The sequence below is a fragment of the Carassius auratus genome, chromosome 38, assembly GCF_003368295.1.
Source record: "Carassius auratus strain Wakin chromosome 38, ASM336829v1, whole genome shotgun sequence".
NCBI lineage: Eukaryota > Metazoa > Chordata > Actinopteri > Cypriniformes > Cyprinidae > Carassius > Carassius auratus.
In genome coordinates this window covers 20,178,417-20,199,369 of record NC_039280.1, presented here as the reverse complement: position 1 = coordinate 20,199,369, position 20,953 = coordinate 20,178,417, and the positions used below count along the sequence as shown (strand labels likewise).

Sequence of the window (20,953 nt, the reverse complement as noted above, 5' to 3'; positions counted from 1 at the left end):
GTGGACATAATACACATTTGTATCTCTACATTTTGTATTTCAGAAATTGCATTTCATTTTCTGCAAGAGGACTATCGCAGATCACTCTAGCACTGCGAGTGACGTTCGCCTTCAGTGTTTTCTATGGGCAAACAGGCTGCAAGCGCCCCCCCCCCCCCCCATTCACTGCAGCTCTATTGACGTCAGAGCTGCTTGCGTCAATGCTCTCTCTTTGACAGAAAGAGTTTTTTTCCCCCCTTGGATCCTAATAGGATTATTATAGAAAAATGCCCACAGGTCTTTTCAATGCTAGTAAAACGACATTTTCAGCCTCTCGTTTGAAGCATTATTAAAATGTGAAATATAATAGGCTATTAAAATGTGAAATATAACTATAATTTATCTAGTCTGTGTGAAATATTTTATAGATCCACATGTAGATAAGACATCTACCATTCACAATATACAATATAATATATTAAATTGAAAACTAAGGCACATATTGAGTAAATGCCTTATGAGAATTAATCCTCCCCGTGTTTGCGCAACACAAAGCTATGACGTCAATTGGGTTTTGAGGCTTGACTCTCAAATGCTGCACCATACTCTTGTTTGCTATATTGACCAGTTCATAAGTGATTTACAAACTAGTCTACCCTTTGTTCATAGTTCTTAGCAGTAGCCTAATTAAGTTCATATTCTGATCCTAAATACTACACTACTGAATGCAGTTAATAAGTTCATTTCACAGATTTTCCAGACACGGTTTCAGTCTGTTTTTTAGCCCCAAAATATAATTACGTTTTTATGTGCTTTACGTTTTTATTTAATGTTACTATAAAGTTTCACCTTTGCCAATGTCTGTGATATTACTCTCCAGAAATGATGAGTGATAAAAATGCTGTTGAGGTCTCAAATAGTTTGTTGTTGTTCTGTCTTCTTTTCTCACTGTGAAACAACTGGTTGGGTGCATGTGCAAGCTGAACTTCTAGTGAACATGCGGTCAGAAAAACCTAATGTACATCACACACATTTTGTGCATACTATGCTCCTTAGTAAATCATATGATTGACCCTTCGCAAGGAGTTTGATTGACAGACGATCTGACCAATCACAATGCAGAATCCAATATTTTTGTCCAACAAACAAACCAGGAGAGTCGTGAAACAAGATACCTTCTGATGTTCATGTTCATGTTTATTTCATACTGTAACTATGAAGATATTAGTTCTCATGCCACTTGAACTGAAATGCTACGGCGATCTGTCACAACACATTAAAGAGCCATAAACTGCTTTGACTGATGCTGTAAGAGGAAAACTAATGAGCCAGTGTTGCCTGTTCATTTTTAGACTCTCAAGAGGTGCTAGATAGGTCTGAGCACTCACACGCAATGTGAGAAACTGTCCAGCAAGCCTGTAACAAACTTTCCATATACAACAGCCTGCTTGGTCTATGCACACAAGTAGTGTTTGAGCTGTTATCGAGGGGCAGGACCTTCATGTCCGAAGGCAAAATTCTGCCACACATTCCCAGAGGAAAACTCAGTCCCGGGAGAAAGGCAAACAGGGAAGCTCACAGAGGTGTGGGACCAGCTATAGGGATCAGGGGCCAGCCGTGAACTGTTCCTCCAAACTTTTGTGGACCAGTTTGGAGAAAGTAGTCTCGGACTCATTGGTTCTATCCACCATAACTCACGGGGAACCGGCTGTGGTTTTGATGCCCCACCTCCCCCTCAAAAGTCATCAAGAGCACACTATACAAAACCCATACTGGTGGAAGAGGTAGAGACTCTCTTACAATAAGGAACAATTTTAAAGGTGCCTTTCAAAGCACAACAGACTGGATTTTATTCAACTTATTTGAAAAAGGGCATCTGTCAATTCTTAGGCACCTCAACCAATCCTTGAAAATTCTTCTATTCAAATTGATTCATACAAAGATAGTAATGCAGTCCATAAGTACAGGAGAATAGTTACATACCTGGATTTAAAAGTTTCCTATTGTCATGTCCCATTTGCCTATATAGAGCACAGGCCCTTCTTTCATTTTGCTATTAAAGGTTAGGCCTTTCAGTTCAGGGTTCTACCATCTGGACTGTCATTAGCACCAAGAGTCTTAACCTGGGTGAATGTGGTCGCCCAAACTCCCCTTCAGTTACAGGGAATCAAAATCCTGCCATATCTGGATTGGCTAATTTCTGCTCCTCTCTAGGGCAGGTGATTCAGAATATGGAGGAAGTTCTGGCCCATATTCAGTTCCTGCAGGGAATTGGAAGAAGAACAATCTCAAGCCCAAACAGCAGGTATATTTATTGTGTCTGCATTTCGGTTCCATCGTGATAGAAGCATGTCTCACTCCCCAAAGAGAAGACAGCCTGGTAAAAGTAATAATCACTTCCAGACAGGGAAGCTTGTGACAGCCTAAGGGTCCAAAAACTGTTAGGAATTATAGTGGCAGCATCAATAGTATTGTCCTTAGGCCTGCTGTGGGCACACCCTATACATTGATGGTATGGTTCTTCTGAAAGAAGTCTAAAGGAAGAGACTGTTTGTGTCATAGGCCTGCACACTGACCTTAATGCTAATTTATACTTCTGTGTGCACGTAGGCTACGGCGTACTACTATGTAGAACATATAAATGCGCTCAAACTGAGGACTGTTCATCTTGCTCTGAAAGCATTGTTACCATTTGTATGCCACAAACATGTACTGATAAGAATGAACAGTCACTCTGCAGTTTACCATATAAATCACCAAGGAGGAGTGAAATTACCAAGATGCCTTCAGGTGGCATCAGAACTTTTACCATGGGCATGGCAACACCTGTCCTCACTGAGAGCAATCCCATTCAGAAGGTCATGGAAGGTCATTACACAATTCTGCTAGTTCCTCCCTGCTGGCCAGGAAAGCCATCATTTCTAGATATCATTTAGGTGATTCGTGGACACCAGTGGCAGCTATCATCAAAAGTGAATGTCTTGTTACAAAACAAAAGGCAGATTTTGCATCCAAACCCAATGGTGCTGCACTTCTGGGTATGGCCCTTGGAGAGCCCATCCCTCAATGACTAGACGAAACTGTGCGTGAGACTCTTAACAACGCTAGAGCCCCATCTACTTGTGTTAATTATGCCATTAAATGGCAACTAGGCCAAGAAAAAGCAGCCAGTACAATCAGGGTACATACCTCATCTATTTCTGCATTTCATGGAGGGGGAAGTTGATGGCCAGCCATTAGACCAACATTCCTTGGTATGCCAGTTTCTAAAGGGATTTCAGTTTGTGTCCAAACTGCACTTTACTGACACCAAATTGGGACTTGCCTCTCGTATTAGTCTCTCTCACTCAACCCCCCTTAAGAACTAATGGTTGATGCAGATTTTAAAGCTTTGTTCCTGAAAAAGATGGCTATTTACTCTGATAAAAAGGGTAGGAGAATTGTGTGCTCTTTCCATTAGCTATGGCTGTCTACATTGGAAATCAGATGGCACAGGGGTGTCACTCTGGACTAGCTCTGGCTTTTTGCCAAAAGTGATTAATCTTCAGTTTAAAATTCAAGTGCTACAGATGGTTCAGTTTCAGTCCCCTTCTTCCTCACAGACAGAACAGGAGGGTTTACTAACCCTTCCCAGACAGCAAGCAGTTTCGGCCCAGAACCGGCCCACATCTGGCCCGCGCTTTCTATGGGTTTTTATTTTAGTGCTACAAAGTTTATGGCATTTGATTATTAATAAATCATGAAACATGAAATCATCTTTTTGAAGCATATAAAGTAAGACACTTTGGCATTCATTTAATGATTAATATGAGTGCAGTTTTTGTGATTTCTGAAAATTTTGCTATCCTGTCATATATGGACAATCATAATATTTAATAGAAAGATTAGAAACACACCATTTCATCATTATCTGTAACAGAGCTTATGTTTTTCATATTGCATTAATTTTAGACCATTACACTCATTATATTTAACGGAACAACACATTAGTTACTATTATTTCCTTGTTTTTGTTTTTTTTACTGCTTATCTAATAATATAATTCTGATTGTACTATAATTTGTTTAGACACTGAGAGAATAGAAGTTAAATTAAATCAATGCATTTAGCAGACACTTTAGCGACTTGCAATGCATTTAGGCTATCAATTTTTACCTATCAGGTGTTCCCGGGGTATCGGACCCCCAACCTTGTGCCTGATAGCGGAATGCTCTACCAATAGAGCTACAGGAACACAGTAATCAGCTTGATTTAATTTTCCCCTCTCATGAATGTGTAAATTAAGTTTACTTAGTTCTTAGAGACCACAGTATTTTTCCTGTGTTGACATTGGAAAGGTTTGGCAATATGTCATGTTCCCCTCTGGCCCCACTGTTAAATGACTGGAGTGTCTGAAGATGGATGCAATTCCTCACCTAAGTGAGTGGAATTTTCACATGAGAGAGGAGAACACAGCATTGACTGGGTGCAGAATCACTTATAAAAGTCCTTGGGGGGAAAAGTTACATCTGAGTCTTACTCAACCCTTTATTTAAATCTGAAATTAATCACAATACATGCTTATGAACAGATGTAATATCTGCGAAATGTTTTAGATAAAAGTTGTTTATAAAGATAGGTTCAGTATTTAGTTTTAATGGACACAGCATGACTATATTGATGTTAGTATAAATGTTTTATCCATGTATGGCATGCATTAATTTACATGCATGCATTTATTATATTAGTTCTGTATGTTTTCCTCTTTTTTGAGAGAATAATAGCTCTTATTACTTTTTTATGAATATTATTTTTCTTCACAGTGATGTTCATGTTTCATTTTTATTTACTTATTTATTTTGTAAAAATCTAAAGTTTTGTAGAAACGTACAACTTTTTTACGTTTTATGAAAACTTTAAATTCAATTCAACATGCAGCAAGAACAATAACAGTTGTTAAATAAATGTACAGAAATGTGTCTGATAATGCAAAGTACACTTTGAATGAAAGATTGTCTGCTCATCTGTGCACATACAGTTTCCTTCAAAAATATATATAAATAAGCGTTATGTACAATATGCCATGAAATAATGACTTGCGTATTTAAAAGCTTAACATAGTACTTAATGATGAAATCATATAACATTGTTTACAATTGTGAGTTTTCATATGAAGATTTTGGTTAGGTTAACATATGCTTTAGATTTGTATTCAAATCTTGAAACTAGTTTTGTATGTCAAGCTAGTATGTTGATGTCAAAAGCTATTGCATAAAAGCAATAATAGATAAACATGGCTTTAATTTAATCCGTAAGGTGGATGTCCTATAAGGAGGGTGATGTGACTTGGGTCCAGGCTGTAGGAAGGCGTGCATGTGCTGAACTGTCATATTGTGAAGCCTCGTGCACCTCAGGCACAGCAGTGGGATCATATAAAGGAGAGCCAGAAGAGGGCGTTGTGGCCGGGTGAGCCAGGCTGCTGTAGTGACCGGCAGAGCCACGGAGGAACTGGGAGCCCAGACTGCCGCCTATACTTCCAGTCTGAGACACTGGGGTCAAAGAAGAGTTCCCGACGGACCACAGGCTGGTGTACTGACTGCAAACAGACAAACAAATGATAATAAAGAGCTTCCAGTTCTATTCAACATCCCATTAATACGAAATTAAAAACCAAGTGGAAAATAGTATTTATAAAATTAGAAACACACAGGAATATGGAAAAGTGTGCTTGGGTGTCTGTAAAAAAATATATAATAAAAAAAAAAAATTTAACCTAATGATTAAACCCTATTAGATACACAACGTTCTAAAGAGTCTAAATTATCAGCATGTCCAGCACCTTGTTGAAAAGCCTATACTCCATGACTTCTGTCCTCTCACTGACAGGCTTTTAGCATACAGTTTTTGTAAAATGTCCCCCTTTAGCCTGTGGTACATGTCTTTTTTTATTTTAAGTAAACATTAGAATAACGTTTGTGTTTTAATAAGATGAACATTTACTGATTAGTCATATATTATTATTATTATCATTTTCATCAAATATGATATAGTTTTGGCTTCATATTCTCCTATGTCATGCTATATGAGCCGTAACAGCCTGATGTATCAAATATGGGGAAAAAAAACTAAATTGTTTTTTTCATTTTGTTTAAAGATTAGTCCAAATAGTCACAACTACGTTATTGATTTATTATTTTTGATATATAGGTGGTATAAGCTACATTCAGTCACCACATAGAGGCTAGGTAGTGGGCTCGTGACCCATTCGCACTCATTATCTCAACGAAGACAATCTTAACTTGCTCTTGAATTTTATTTAAGCATTTGAAACATTAGATCTATGCAATACAGTTAAAAGAAAGTTGGCTTCCACTGCTCACCCCTTCCAACCTTACAAACATTCTGGCTAATGAAATAATAAAGAAATAATAATAAAGAAAACAGAAGTGATCACCTGTGCCCATGTGACCGTGAATAACCAATAAGAAATAACAAACAATTAATGCTCTTACGGGTGGCCTGGGTATTTAACAGTAAGAATAATACTAAAATAATACAAAAAAAGAACCTTTATACATTACGTGACATTACTCTGATTTTGTCTTGAATGTATTTGAAATGTTTTGAGTTCCTACTGAGATTTTGTTATAAGCAAGCACTTCTGAAACTTTAGAAGAGATGTGCGATTACTAAAGTTTTTCTTAAGGTAAAGCAAAAAACTTAGGAAAAAAACTCCAGTTATAGAGGGATACTCCACCCCAAAATGTTGTCATTAATCACTTACCCCCATGCAGGGCTCTGAACCGGTTCAAGGAACGAAAACGAAAACTTGACAGGAACAGAACCAGACACAGAAACGAAATCAAATTTTTATAGTTCCGAACAGAATCGAAATTTAGAAATGGCCATTAACCGGTTAATAACGTTATTTTACCGTTCCATTTAATATTTGAAATTTGCTGTCAACCAATCACAAATTCCAGCAGTGGGGCATATGCAAAAGTGACTCTGTTGCCAACGGGTGAAATGTCCACTCGGCTGTGAACTCATCATAGGCAAGTCTCAATGACAACGCACTGCCTTCAGGGCCGGATAAAGACCAAATTGGGCTTGATGCTGCAGCGTTTTTTCTCTGCATTGGTGCATGTGCATTCGACACTCAAGCACCAGCATGCTTAGGCTTTCCTTCCCAACTGAGGACCGCAGCTATCCTTTAATTATTCTCAACTTTGAGAAGCTCCGCTTGCCGGGGCATTGGACATCATCATGCACAGATAGATGCGCAACCCAATTTTGACATATGGAAACGTCTGAGAAAGATTCAGAGACGTGTATATTGAAAATGAGAAGTTGTCGTCATGGCAGAGAGCCCCTCCCTCGATATCACGCCATGTTGGCAGGATACCGCCGGCGAAACAGGATTGTTTACATGTGTTGTTAACTCGGTAGTAGAGGAGGTTCTCGCAATTATGCACTGTTTTACCATGCCTGGAAGTTACTGCTGCGTTAAAAACTGCTCCAGTACCTCTCACGATTGATATGGAAAACATAGGAACAGTGGAATACAGGTTTTTTTTAGGTTAAACCAAGCGCAAAACAGCAGTACTTGGAGAAGCACTCAAGCATCCAAAATATCGACCCATACGAGCTCCCTGCAGCAGCACAGAGACCTGGACCATTTAACTACATGCACACATATGGACATTGGGAATTATCTTGTTTTTGGTTTACGTTACTACAGAATGCAGGAGTTTAAAAGCCACAAGTCTTTGGAAAGTTACGAGGCTTTCTGCTGTGGCTGGGTCCATCTACAGCAGGTGAAGAAAACAGTGTTGTACTGGCCAAAGTAAGTTTATTCACATGCGTTTTAGTGTGTTGTAATTACATTGCATTTAGAATGCACTTCTTGATCAAAATGACAAAGTAATTAACTGCGACTGTTTCGTAAACACTAGATTGTAACGAGATGTTCAATATATACAAACGTTTCCAACATGTTTTGATGTAGGCTAAAGCTGTGTATGTTTAGTTATAATTTGATTTTAACCCAATGACACATACTGTACCAGGTTTTTGTGTTGGGGGCTGCAAAGTGGACAAACCAGTTCTGGGTTAGCTAGGGTAGTTAAATGTGTGATTGCAAGATGTAAATGTCCTGGTTAGATTAAAGCCATTAACAGCGTGAATGCGAGGTGACTTACATCGTAAAAAATATAATTTTCCAATGTCCATATGTGTGCATGGAGGTAAATGGTTCAGGTCTCTGTGCCGCTACAGGGAGCTCGTATATGGGTCGATATTTTGGATGTCTGAGAGCTTCTCCAAACACCGCTGTTTTGCGCTTGGTGTGAGCTTGTTCCTGTAAGGTCCCCTTTCTTTCGCCTTATGTTTTTGCATTGCTTTACTTTCTTCCTTTTCTTTCTCGTATTCGTAGATCCGTCACGATCTGTTCCGCTGATAAAATAAATGCGCAAAAATTAAAGATCTCTGTAAAGTTTAGTCGTGCCTCTGTGAAGTTCTGAAGGCATTGCCCCTGGCAACCGATAGCGTATCCTGCCATCATGGTCGATCGGCTCAGACCCCTCCCAAATCAACCCAAATTGGCACGTGACTCCTCACTCTCAATACGTTTTTTAGAGGAAAAAAATATTATTTCATCCAGGAACAGACATAATGCAGACGCAAAATGTTTTCAAACATTAGGCTATAATAAACACTAGGCTATTTTGTATAATCATTTGTCATTCAAAGACATCGCTGATACGGAAACTTAGATTTTGTGTTGCATGAGACCCAACATTGGTTTCAGTTTTGTTGTAGCCTAAATTAATTCGTTTTAGTTTGTCGTTAATATTGCAAAAGCTTCTTATATTTTTAATTCTTGTTATTTTCTAAATACTGTTAATTGAAATTATTTGTTGTGGAGTGAGGGGAACTAAAATAGCCCAGTGGAGCTTCACAAATTTCCCAGAAGCTGAACAGTTTTCATTTGATATTAACCTCAAAATAATTCTTAGAATGAAATTTGCAGTCCAACTGTCGGACGCATATACAGCGTTATTTATTATACATTTACTACTATTATTGTATATTCTTTATATTAAATAACATTTTAGCATCCATATACGTCGGGAACATGGAAACATTTGGATTCGTGCCGAATGAGAGACGTAATAAGAGACGCTAATAAAATGCGACGAGCCGCGACTTTTATTTTTTAATTTTTTTACTCTCAAAACATCTTATACAAGTGTTTTTTTTTTTCTTTTAACAATGCAGCAAAACATTTATAAATATCTTTAAAATACTTTGTCTTTAAAGTGTTGTTAGATTATTATTATTATTATTTTTTTTTTAAGTATCTTACATTTGACCAAAATCTAGAGAAGATGATGCTGTATTGGCTGTGATTAAGCATTAGATCTCTATTTCCTTTTCTGAGTAAAGAAAATGCTATACTTTATTATTATTATATTATTATTATTAGTAGGCAAGTTATAGGCAAATAATATTGTTTTTAAAAAATAACGTTATTAACTGGTATTTCTTCCACCCGAACCGGTTTCGGAACGGTAATAATATCAGAGGAATGCAAAACAGAAACGTTAAAATATCGATTCTGCACGGAGTGAACCGATTTAATTTTTTTTCCGTTTTCAAGCCCTGCCCCCATGACGTTCCAAACCAGTTAAAGCTTAACTTGTCTTCGGAACACAATTTACAATATTTTGGATGAAAACTAGGAGGCTTGTGACTGTCCCATAGACTGTAAATTAAAGTAAATAACAGTGTCAAGGTCCAGAAAAGTATGAAAAGCATAGTCAGAATAGTCCATCTGCCATCAGTGCTTCAACAGTAACATTATGAAGCGACGAGAATACTTTTTGTATGTGAACAAAAACAAAAACGTATACAATCAATCTCTCCTCTGTCTCTCCGCATAACCGTAGTGCCATTTTGGAGAATATCCGCTGAACGCAAGTAGCATACGCTCTTTTGTGTCATCTGCGACACAAGGATACGTTTTCTACATGTATTTACACTTTAATTTGAAAGAAAACAGTGCATCCGTGTGACACATCAGCTGACACAGAAGAGCGTTCGCTGCTTGCGTTCGGCTCATATTCTTCAAAATAGTGCTACTGTTATGTGGAGAGAGACAGAGGAGACGAATTGTTGAATAAAGTCATTATTTTTGTTTTCTTTGCATACAAAAAGTATTGTTGTCGCTTCATAACGTCACGGTTGAACCACTGATGGCAGATGGACTATCCTGACGATGTCTTTCATACTTTTCTGGACCTTTGCAGTGTATTTTATTTGCACAATCTCAAGCCTCCCGTTTTCATCCAAAATATCTTAAATTGTGTTCCGGAGATGAACAAAGCATTTACGGGTTTGGGAAGACATGGGGGTAAGTGATTAATGACAACATTTTCATTTTTGGGTGGAGTATCCCTTTAATCTGTTGTTGTTTAGGAGAAACAACTGGCACACTAAAGATATCTTATTTGTGATTTCACCTTCTAAAGGAAATGTTATAATAATAATAATAAAAATATACATATATAATGTAATAAAAATAAAATAGCTAAAATACAGTTGTAGTGGAAGTATGTGATGTGGTGAAAGAGCCTCACCTGGAGTTTGAGTTTGGGGGAGAGCTGTGGCCCATCGGGAGCACACTGGAGTGGGAGGACATCTGCAGACTGGACCAGTTATCATGAGAAGACAGCATTGACAGACAGGTGGAGCTGTCAGAGTAACCCACTGCAATACAAACACCACAGAATCAGATTCCAGTCGCACAGAATCCAGGCTGAGGCTTCAAACCCCAGTGTGGGTCAGCATTCCACCACCAAACTTCCCCTGTTTATGAGCGTCAACTCAAACACAAGAGCTGTAGGACTGTCGGATGCTCTGCAGTCAGTAAAACTTTCCTGAGTGGCTCATTAAAGGAACAGTTCACGCAGAAAAGAAGATACTCGTTTATAACCCTCATGGAACAAGTTTTAAGGACAAACTTCAAGCAGAATCTCCAACATTTCATTTCCAGGCAGGGGCTGTCAGGTCCAAATCTTGAAATAACACTAGCAATGTAAAAGTTATTCTTATTTAAAATCGTGTAAAGTTTTCACAGCAAAAAGACAATGTCCCATGACCTGAATGGGCACATATTTAGAATTACACTAAAAGGCATTTTAGTTGCTGAAAACACTTTGATGGCTGATAAAACTACAACTAAACTGTGATTTTACAGAATTTACATGTGTGGACTTTGGCAGGGACTGTAAGATCTGGGAGGGGGTAACTTACTGGGAGAGGTCGTCCGGTGGGAGTATGGGCTGGGGTATGGTGTGGATCGGGGATTTCTCAAAGTAGAGTATCGTTCACAGCCATGGGATGAGGACAAAGACAGCGGGCCGCCAAACTGTGCGTGAGGGTTTGCAGAAGGGCAGAAAGACCCTGTGGCTGGCAGAAACCAGCTACTCACTTGACCAACAGTAAAATGATAGTAAATGGGAAATTTATTTGGCACATAACTGTAAGAAATTATTATAAATACAAAACTGCTACACAACATAAACCATAAAAGATTTAATTTTGCCGTTTTCGCCTTTATTTGATAGGACTAGCCATCATTTTATAAAGAATTGTGACATAACTTAAATCCAAATGAATCACACAGATGATTATTATTGTGAGGATTAATAGAAGTTTGCTCTTACACTGAGAATAGCCAGACTGTTGACTTTCACTGACATCCTCTATTATGTCCTTATGATCACTTCTGAAAAACAAAAAAGAGTATAATATTAAATATCATTGTTTTTCTAGGACATCTTTTACTGAATTTTATCTTACAAAGTGAAATTCCAACATATTCCCATACATTTGTTACAATAACTGTATAACAAGGTAGCCTTTATGGTTTATGCATTTTTATTTTATACTACGACCACTAAAAGTATGTTTATACAAAACCTTTTCCTAGTTGAAGTAAAAAGTGACAACTAGACACTCATTCGTGTACAATAGACATTTAAGAAAAAAACAATAAAACAATAAAAACATATCTATTTATTTATTTTAACCATACCTTTCTTTGGCATCCAGGAAAGCCTTGGCAAATGGGTTGTATTTAATTTTGAGAGCTGTAATCTAAAAGAGAAGAATACGGATGTTATTCAGAGTGCATTCATTGCACTTTCATTCTGTTTACAAGCTTTTTATGAAATCAGAGTTTAAAAAGACTCACTACCTCTTCATTCTGGTAGGCAGTGACTGCTATGAACTGTGTCTCAGGGAATGAGTGAGTGGTGATCATTCTCTGTGGACCACCAACGCGCACGATGTGGACACGGGGCTCATACTTGTGCAGCGAGTTCAGCATAATCTATGAAAAACGGGATATATTTTAAACTATTTTTTTTTTTTTTTGGTAGACAATTTATTGGACATAAATAAATGAAATAATGAACAATAGGCTGAATTACGCACAAAATGGTGATTAAACTTTATTCCACATCTTATTTTAGTTTATAAATCATGTAAATGTCCACGAACCTGACCACCTCCGTTCAGTTTGTTGGTGAGTTTGACTTTGCTGAAGGAGACGGAGGTTTTCATCCAGTGCGCACCGAAGTTCGGCGAGTCTGGGTGGATGTAGACGCAGCTCGGCGCTTGTGGCTCGGGTTTGCCCCCCGGGACCCATTCACCGTTCACATACTTCCACCTGTGATTGTCTGCTGCCACGAAATCCAGTAAGAAGGAGTACATGGCGTTTGGATCCAGACCGGACACGTTCACCTTCAGCACTGGGAACATGCGCCTGATCACAGCAATTTAATTAGAGACATTTAAGAAAGCATCATCACGTTTCTCTTTCAAATAAATGAAACGACTCCCACTAATATTAATTCGGTTAAAGTAGAATGATAAGGGGAAAAAATATCTGGAACTTAAAACTGGATGTGGAACTGTTTTATGCTCGGTGTTGCGTTTGTACGCTGGAAGAAGAAAAAGCTAACATTTTGTAAAACTTTAATTTATTTTATTAATATTATTTGATATGATAATCAAAGCAAGAAGTTAAGGAACTTACATAACTTTTTTTTTTCTTTGTTTGAGTGCAATTCTGTTTTTTTTTTTTTTTTTTTTCATTACTAAAATAAGTTTTCTTCTGTGCAGCGAGTTTGTAAACTTGCTGGGGAAAAAAATGCTAATTAATAATAGCTAATAATAAGACGAATACTAATAAATAAATAAAAATACCTGCCATTCTTGGTCACTATCATTTCATTGGTCAGTTCTTTGAACTTCTGCCAAAGTTCATTTTCATCCAAACTGACTTTAAGATCTCTTTCTGTTGGATCTCCTTTCTCACTGCCAGCTTGAAGCTCATTCTCCACCGCAGTTAATAAATGATCCACTCGATACTGGATGCTCTTTTCCGAACAGTCTCTGGCCTCAGATGCCATTCTGCTATCCAACTGGTTCCAACAAGAAAAAATAAAAATAAAATCCAAACTACGCGAGCTCTCCAGTCAAAAAAGGCTCAAGACTTGAAGAGATGCACCCAAATAAATACCCTCCAGGTAAAACTTTCACCATGCTTTGCTCAGGAAAGTTCTGATTGGCTGATCTTCGCTTTGATGTGGGCATTCCGGACAGTTATTGGTTCAGAGATCCAGTGTGAGGCGTTGCGTAAATATTTACACATATTCATAGTCACATCGGCACCTTAACTTGCATTTTAAAGGTGAAATGTCGACAATTTCCTCCTTACAAAAACTTAATAAAAATAAATGCATGTCAAATTGTAGGTTTGCAATCACTTTAACTGTTAAGACTTTAAATTCAAACGATGAACGTGTGTAAGATGCAATGGTTTCTGCCGAATACCACTGGGGAAGTGCTAAACAAACAAACAACAATTATTACATTTATTTTATAATGTATTATTATTTATTTATTTTTAATTGCATTGTAAAACATCTATAAAATATTTGATTCATTGGTGTAATGTAAGTCCCTGGCTTTTATGCGTTTAAAGCCCGTGGGACTCTTTCTCGTCCAGAGGTGTCAAAAGCGGAGGAAACGGCATCCGACTCGACAATGGGCGTTCATAAAATCATGTTTGGCGTCATGTTGGCGACAAAACTTCCGGTAAAAGTTTATGATTTCATAGGAACAAGAAAACATTTCTAAAATGATTTTCATTTAAAAAGCATTTAAATATAAAAATATGTGTGAGCAACAAATGAAGACAGGCTTCAGTTTTTAACATCCATTTAGAGACAATGATTAAGACCAGACTCATTAGCATATAACTTATGTGTGAAGCGTGTAGGCTATGACAAAATATCATTTTAACGACTATGATTTTATTGGGTGAATATTAAGTGAATTAAACAATGTGATAAACAATGCATTTGAGGGTTAAGCAGGAAGTTTCTAACTTCCCTCATCTTCATCAAATAACAGCAACTTTGACTTGTTTTAAAGTGACAGATCATCACCAATCCTCAATGTATAATTGGTCCACATCTTATCGTCACAGCTTTTCATCTGACACAAAATAAAACTGCAGTAAACTTTTATAATATAAGTCTAATTTTTAATGATCATTATATTTGATGGTTCTTTGTATTTTATCATAGAAATTATAGGGTTTAAAAACACATACCTTAACAGCATGACTAGATGTCAGAAATACATAGAGGCACATCTGTTCATGATACATGCATATCTCCAGCAGGACTATATGAGGATTCATCTGTGTCTCTCCCAACTGGATGGAGACTACATACATGAATGAAAAATGATAGAGTTTTAAAGCGAAGTGATTGACACGTTCCTCAGCACTGTCCTTCACAGTAATTCCTAACCTTGGTGAGAAATGTGTATTTGACTTTCAGTGAAGGATCTTGGGCTCTCAGATGAACCCTTAGCACTCAGGTGTGTACGGTCAGGCTCCGTGGCACATCTGGACATCTGAGTTTGGGTGTTTTGAGGACATTCATGCTCCATCGCCTCAGAATAAATGAGATGATGTTGAATAATAATAGTTGGCCGTGGCCTCAACATAATTTGTCATCATTTATACTTCTAAAGGCATCATTTTTGAAGAGAATAAAAGTGTGAATGGGATTTAAACTTTGGGTAGGAGACCCTTTAATGAACAGCTTGGTCTACACTATAAAGGTAATTTTTGCTACATTACATGGAATATAGTGCATTAATCTTACAGACTACTTTACTTTTTATGGTAATTTATGAACAATTAAATGTATTATTTATTAATTTATTTATCTGTTTATTCTCACAGGGAATTAATTCAGGATTAATCATCATATATTGCTGTATGGAAAACTAAAGTTTGGACATTCTGTCATAAATTTCCTTTGAGATTCATGAGGGTTCTGAACAACAAGAGGGTGAGAAAATTTATTTTAGGGTAAACTACTCCTTTAAAAAAAAAAGAAAGTTCACTAAAGCAAGTTTTTAGAGTTGCTTTTAGAGTTAAGCTTGTTGTTTATTACTTGCCAATTATATAATGCTGAAAACTTCTGTAAATTGCTGACTGAGTCCATTTTTGCCATAATTCTGCACACAAAAATTAATATATCTTTTTATACATTTAAATGAGATGATATTACATTTTTCACCTCTGGGTGTCAGCCAAAGGAGAGAGTGAAAGGTTGTGCATTAATCTCATTTTGTGTTTAATGTCAATGGTCTGTGACCTGATGGCTTTTCTGTAATAATGAACACAGACAAACAACAACAATGCTGAAAATGCAAAACCAAACCTTTCTTTCAAGAAGAAGCATGCATCTCCACAACAAAACTTCAGATTCAACCATTTCATGAACATATAATCCAAACATGTGCACCTAACTGGTAGCACTACTTCTAGTATTATGCCTGGAGAGATTTGGATAAAGGTGTCTGCCAAATTAATTATATTAATGTGAATGTAGGATGATAAAAACGACCTGCATCTTGGAGCTGTCTTTTTCCAGAAAGGTGGACTGCAGACTAGAAAATTTTGTCACTTTGATTTTCCAAGTGAAAACATGTCGGCCTACTGCATGTATTTTTTGGTCTGAAGGCCGGTTTAGGTATTTTATTATTATTTAATATTATTTTTCAGATAATATTTTACACATAATATTTTGGTGTTTTTCACAGTATGAATGTATCATTCTTTATGAAAATGTATAGTGCTGCTTTCATATTTTAGGAAGGGGATAAACATATTTAGCACACCACTCTGATATTTAACACCCGTGTTTCACAATCCAATGAGGATACAAATCCTGTCCTCTTTTTCCCTTATGGAAAGTATTGTTCCCTTTGACATTACATTAAATTATGCAGCAAAAATAAGGTGTGAAGAGTGTTTTGTGTATTCATTCAGTGCTGATATTTGTCACTTCCATGGCTTATATCATGACAGCAGGACGTATCAGTCAGAAGACACAAGTGCCATCTCTCACAGTTGCTGTATTACTCTGTGCACCTCACAATCTTTCAGGCCACAAAGTGTGTCAGCTCACACCCTGAGGTGACAGGATGTGAGTGAGGGAGCCATCTCACACATCTGAACTGTTGACATACTGTAGGTGCTTATAGGCACACGTCATTGTATGAATGATGTTAGGTGGACCTCACGTCTGCAGCTTCTACAACAGCAATGAATGCAGTGGAGAAGCTCTGTTTGTATGCAAGCACATTGTAATGTGAAGAGGAACAGGTGTAACATTGTGTGAAAACCCTTTAGAATGAAATGAAAGTGACATTAGATCCCAACAAAACTGTTTACATGAGGATCCATGACTGATTTTACATGCCTAAACTCTTTCAGCCCAAACTTGGCTATTCCACATATGGCAAAAAAATATAATATGTGTACATGTGTGTATATATATATTTATTTATATATATGTGTGTGTGTGTGTGTGTGTGTGATGCTGAAAATTTAGCTTTGATCACAGAAATAAACTACATTTTAAAATATATTGAAATAGAAAGCAGTTATTTTAAATAGCAAAAATTTGTGATGTCAAACGATTAATTGTATCCAAAATAAACATTTTTCTTTACATATACACACACACATATATATATATATATATATATATATATATATATATATATATATATATATATATATATATATATATATATATATATATGTCTGTATTTTGTATATATTATGTATATATATAAATACACACACGTACAACATATATTTTGAAAATATTTACATGAATTTACATTTATATCATTTATATCATATATAAATATATTTAATATATAAAACATATTTTTCTTAAATATATACATGCATGTATGTGTGTGTATTTATATATAAATAATAAATATACACAGTACACACATTTATATTATTTAAACAAAAAAAAAAATATTTTGGATGTGATTATTCAGGAATAATCGTTTAACAACATAGTTAAAATATTTCACATTATTACTGCTTTTGCTGTATTTTGGATCAAATAAATGCAGGCTTGGCTAACAGAAGATGATTCTTTAAAAAAACATTTAAAATCTTACTGATCAAAAACTTTTGACTCATAGTTTATACACACACACACACACACACACACACCACTTTTTTTAGGTACACCTTACCAGGTTACCCACAGAACTGCCTTAATTCTTCATGGCATAGATTCAACAAGGTATTGGAAACGTACCTCAGAGATTTTGGTCCATATTGACAGCATCACACAGTTTCTGCAGATTTGTCAGCTGCACATTCATGATGCGACTCTCCTGTTCCACCACATCCTTAAGCTGCAAGCTGTTCAAGAAACCGGTCTGAGATTATTTGAGCTTTGTGACATGGTGCATTTTCCTGCTGGAAGTAGCCATCAGAAGATGGGTACGCTGTAATTATAAAGAGATGGAGATTGTCAGCAACAATACCTCAGGTAGGCTGTGGCGTTTATATGATGCTCAGTTGGTACTAAGGGGCCCGAAGTGTGCCAAGAACATATCCCCCACACCATTACACCACCACCTCCAGCCTGAACTGTTGAGACAAGGGAGGGTAGATCCATTCTTTCATGGTCTTTACACCAAATTCTGGCCCTACTATCTGAATGTCACAGCAGAAATCGAAGCTCATCAGACCAGGCAATGTTTTTTCAATCATCTGTTGTCCAATTCTGTTGAGCCTGTGCGAATAGTAGTCTCCATTTCCTGTTCTTAGCTGACAGGAGCAGCACCCGGTGTGGTCTTCTGCTGCTGTAGCTCATCTGCTTCAGGGTTTGACGCGTTCAGAGATGGTATCCTGCATACCTTGGTTGTAACGATTGGTTATTTGAGTTACTGCGGCCTTTCTATCATCTCTAACCAGTCTGCGCATTCTGCTCTGACATCAACAAGGTATTTTCATCCACACAACTGCCGCTCACTGGATATTTTCTCTTTTTCTGACCATTCTCTGTAAACCCTAGAGATGGTTGTGCATGAAAATCCCAGCAGATCAGCAGTTTTTGAAATACTTAAACCAGCCCGTCTGGCACCAACAACCAATTCACTTTCAAAGTCACTTAAATCCCCTTCTTCTTCATTCTGATGCTCAGTCTGAACTTCAGCAAGTCGTCTAGATAAATCTGAATGCACTGAGTTGCTGCCATGCCATTGGCTGATTAGCAATTTGTGTTACCAAGCAATTGAACAGGTGTACCTAATAAAGTGGCCGGTGAGTGTATATATATATATTTTCCTCATTTTGTTATGTTAAAGTCTTATTCCAAAATGGATTATGTTAATTATTTTCCTCAAAATTCTAAAAACAATACCCACAATGACAAAAAGTTACAGAAGATTTTTTGAAATGTTTGCAAATTCATTACAAATAAAAAACAAAACAGAAAATAATATATACATAAGTATTGCTCAAAACTTTGATAGATAAATAAATAATGAATTTAATCCATTTTGGAATAAGGTTATAACATAACAAAATGTGGAAAAAGTGAAGCATTGTAAATTCTTTCTGGATGATATATATACTGATATGTAATATACTGTGTGTGTATCCTGTATATAATATTTGGGAGACATAAAAATTATTCACATCGGTAAATAAGCACGTCTCCAAAATATTAGTCACATAAAAGGTTTTGCTTAAAAAATTCAATACTTATTTTCTTATGCAAAAAAAGTATTCAGTTAAAAGGCTAACAACAAAAAAAGAAATATGTTTAGATATCTTATATCTATATTCCCACATTTGTCCATGTGATAGATGTCTAGTGCCGACTGTGTTTTCCTGTGCATTGCAGCTGTAAGTGGGCCGCAAGGCTAAGTAATACCCCTGACTGCTGGCTCTTCCCAACTCTTGTCTGCCCGATGTTTGCCATCACGCTCCCTCCTCCAGACCAATGCTCTGTTTGCACACGTCCACAATGACAGGGAGGTGTGAGAAAAACGTGTCTTTCTACAGGTTCCACTCTCATCCCAGCTTCACTGCTCCTTCTCTTCATCCTCTTCTCTCACCTCCATGCGGTCTGGACTCTGGCAACAACTGGCGTCTTGCAGTTAACTACTTTAACACCAGTTTTTATATAGCAAGCAGCCAAAAATACATAATATCTTCTAGATTTTCTGTAAAACGTTTTGAATCCAACAATTCCTATAGTTTTCACACCTTCAGTCTGTATGGCCCTTTTCCAATTAAAACTTCAAATATCCCCAAAAGTTATATTGAGGCAATGTTCACTGAAGTTAAGAGATTGTTTTAATAACTAAGTAATCCAATTTAATAAGTCTTCCACAAACCATTGAGGCTTTAGTTTTTCACCTTTAAACATTTTGTGATGGATTACTTTTCAGACTTCACAGACCAATGATATTACATCTACAGGTCCTTTTCCCGGTTCTTCTAATCAGAAACATTTTGCATTATATATTTAATGGAGGCCAGGTGGTATGTGATGGCTGTGCACGTAAACCTCACTCCCCTGGCCTTTAGAGGTGCACAAGCAACTGTCACTAGAAGGCTGTGGTCATTAGCACTGTTGTTAGTGTGTCCAACTCCCACTCTGGTAATAATCGGTTTGTTCCCTGATCAGAACCATTACAGTGGTGCCATGACCCGGGTGAGAGTTAGGTTTAGAGGCCAGCTCTTGGCTTTAAAAGGTGCACAATTAACTAACACTAAAGAAGCTTTGGCCTTTAGCACTGTTGCTAGTCTGACCAAATCCAATGTCAGCAATTGTCAATTTGATCGCAAGCAGAATCATTTATAGTGGTGCCATGACCCGGATGATAGGATTAGTGACATGTGTGTAATGGAGCCAAGCTGGCACAAGATGTTGTGCAGGTAAACCTCAGTTCTCCAGATTTAAGAGGAGTGCTAGCAACTGAGGCTATAGAGACTGCTTCCTTAGAGCATCTGACTCCCATGCTGTCTGTCAATGGTTCAATCGCCAGTCGGACTGCACTACGTGGAATGGATTATAATATGAATTAGTAAAATTGCCAGTGCTGGTAGTAACTGATTACATGTGATCTAGATTTATTACATTAAAAAATTAAGTACTTGTAATTATATTATATTACATTTTAAAATGTTCATAATCCGTTTACAGTTACTTTTACATTACATTACATTTTTTTTCTCTTTTTAAATATTTTTTATAACATTAATCCAATTTAAATCTATAAAAAAGGTTATGTCAAAAGTAATCTAGAAGTAACCCAAAAGTATTCAGAATGCACATCTAAAATTAGCAAACCTGATTACATAAATAAATGTAATTTTCAACATGTCATGTATGTAATATGTAATCAGTAAGGTATAGTTTTTCAAAGGTTAATTTCTTGATATTGAAAATAGATTAATTCAGAATGTAAACAGAAAGTAGACTGAGCAGTGTGCTTGCTAAAGTTATGTAATGTATTTACAACAAACCATATAATCAGTAAATTGTGTAATGAAAGGAGTGAGCAA

General features: G+C 36.8%; 1 protein-coding gene across 2 annotated transcripts; it reads right to left on the bottom strand.

The window, feature by feature from the left end:
* Nucleotides 1-4,526: 4,526 nt before the first annotated feature.
* tbxtb (T-box transcription factor Tb) lies at nucleotides 4,527-13,535 on the bottom strand. Of its 2 annotated transcripts, none has more exons than XM_026224681.1 (8): nucleotides 13,238-13,370; nucleotides 12,526-12,790; nucleotides 12,221-12,355; nucleotides 12,059-12,120; nucleotides 11,688-11,749; nucleotides 11,275-11,451; nucleotides 10,599-10,728; nucleotides 4,527-5,554 (listed from the first exon to the last, which is right to left on the bottom strand). In XM_026224681.1, exons 2-8 carry the CDS (start codon nucleotides 12,784-12,786, stop codon nucleotides 5,284-5,286), a joined length of 1,098 nt encoding a protein of 365 aa, XP_026080466.1. In that variant the 5' UTR covers nucleotides 12,787-12,790; nucleotides 13,238-13,370; the 3' UTR covers nucleotides 4,527-5,283. The 2 variants fall into 2 exon arrangements, with proteins under 2 accessions (XP_026080466.1, XP_026080464.1); XM_026224679.1 differs by having other exon boundaries at nucleotides 4,529-5,554; nucleotides 13,234-13,535.
* Between the last annotated feature and the right edge of the window lie 7,418 nt (nucleotides 13,536-20,953).

What these genes read in the sequence shown, in the direction of transcription:
- tbxtb (XM_026224679.1), bottom strand. Translation starts at nt 13,439, where the DNA reads ATGGCATCTGAGGCCAGAGACTGTTCGGAAAAGAGCATCCAGTATCGA. An exon ending in CTGCCTACCAGAATGAAGAG is followed by an intron (nt 12,121 to 12,220) that starts GTAGTGAGTCTT and finishes CTTCTCTTTTAG; the next exon opens with ATTACAGCTCTCAAAATTAA. An exon ending in TTCCTGGATGCCAAAGAAAG is followed by an intron (nt 11,750 to 12,058) that starts GTATGGTTAAAA and finishes TTTGTTTTTCAG; the next exon opens with AAGTGATCATAAGGACATAA.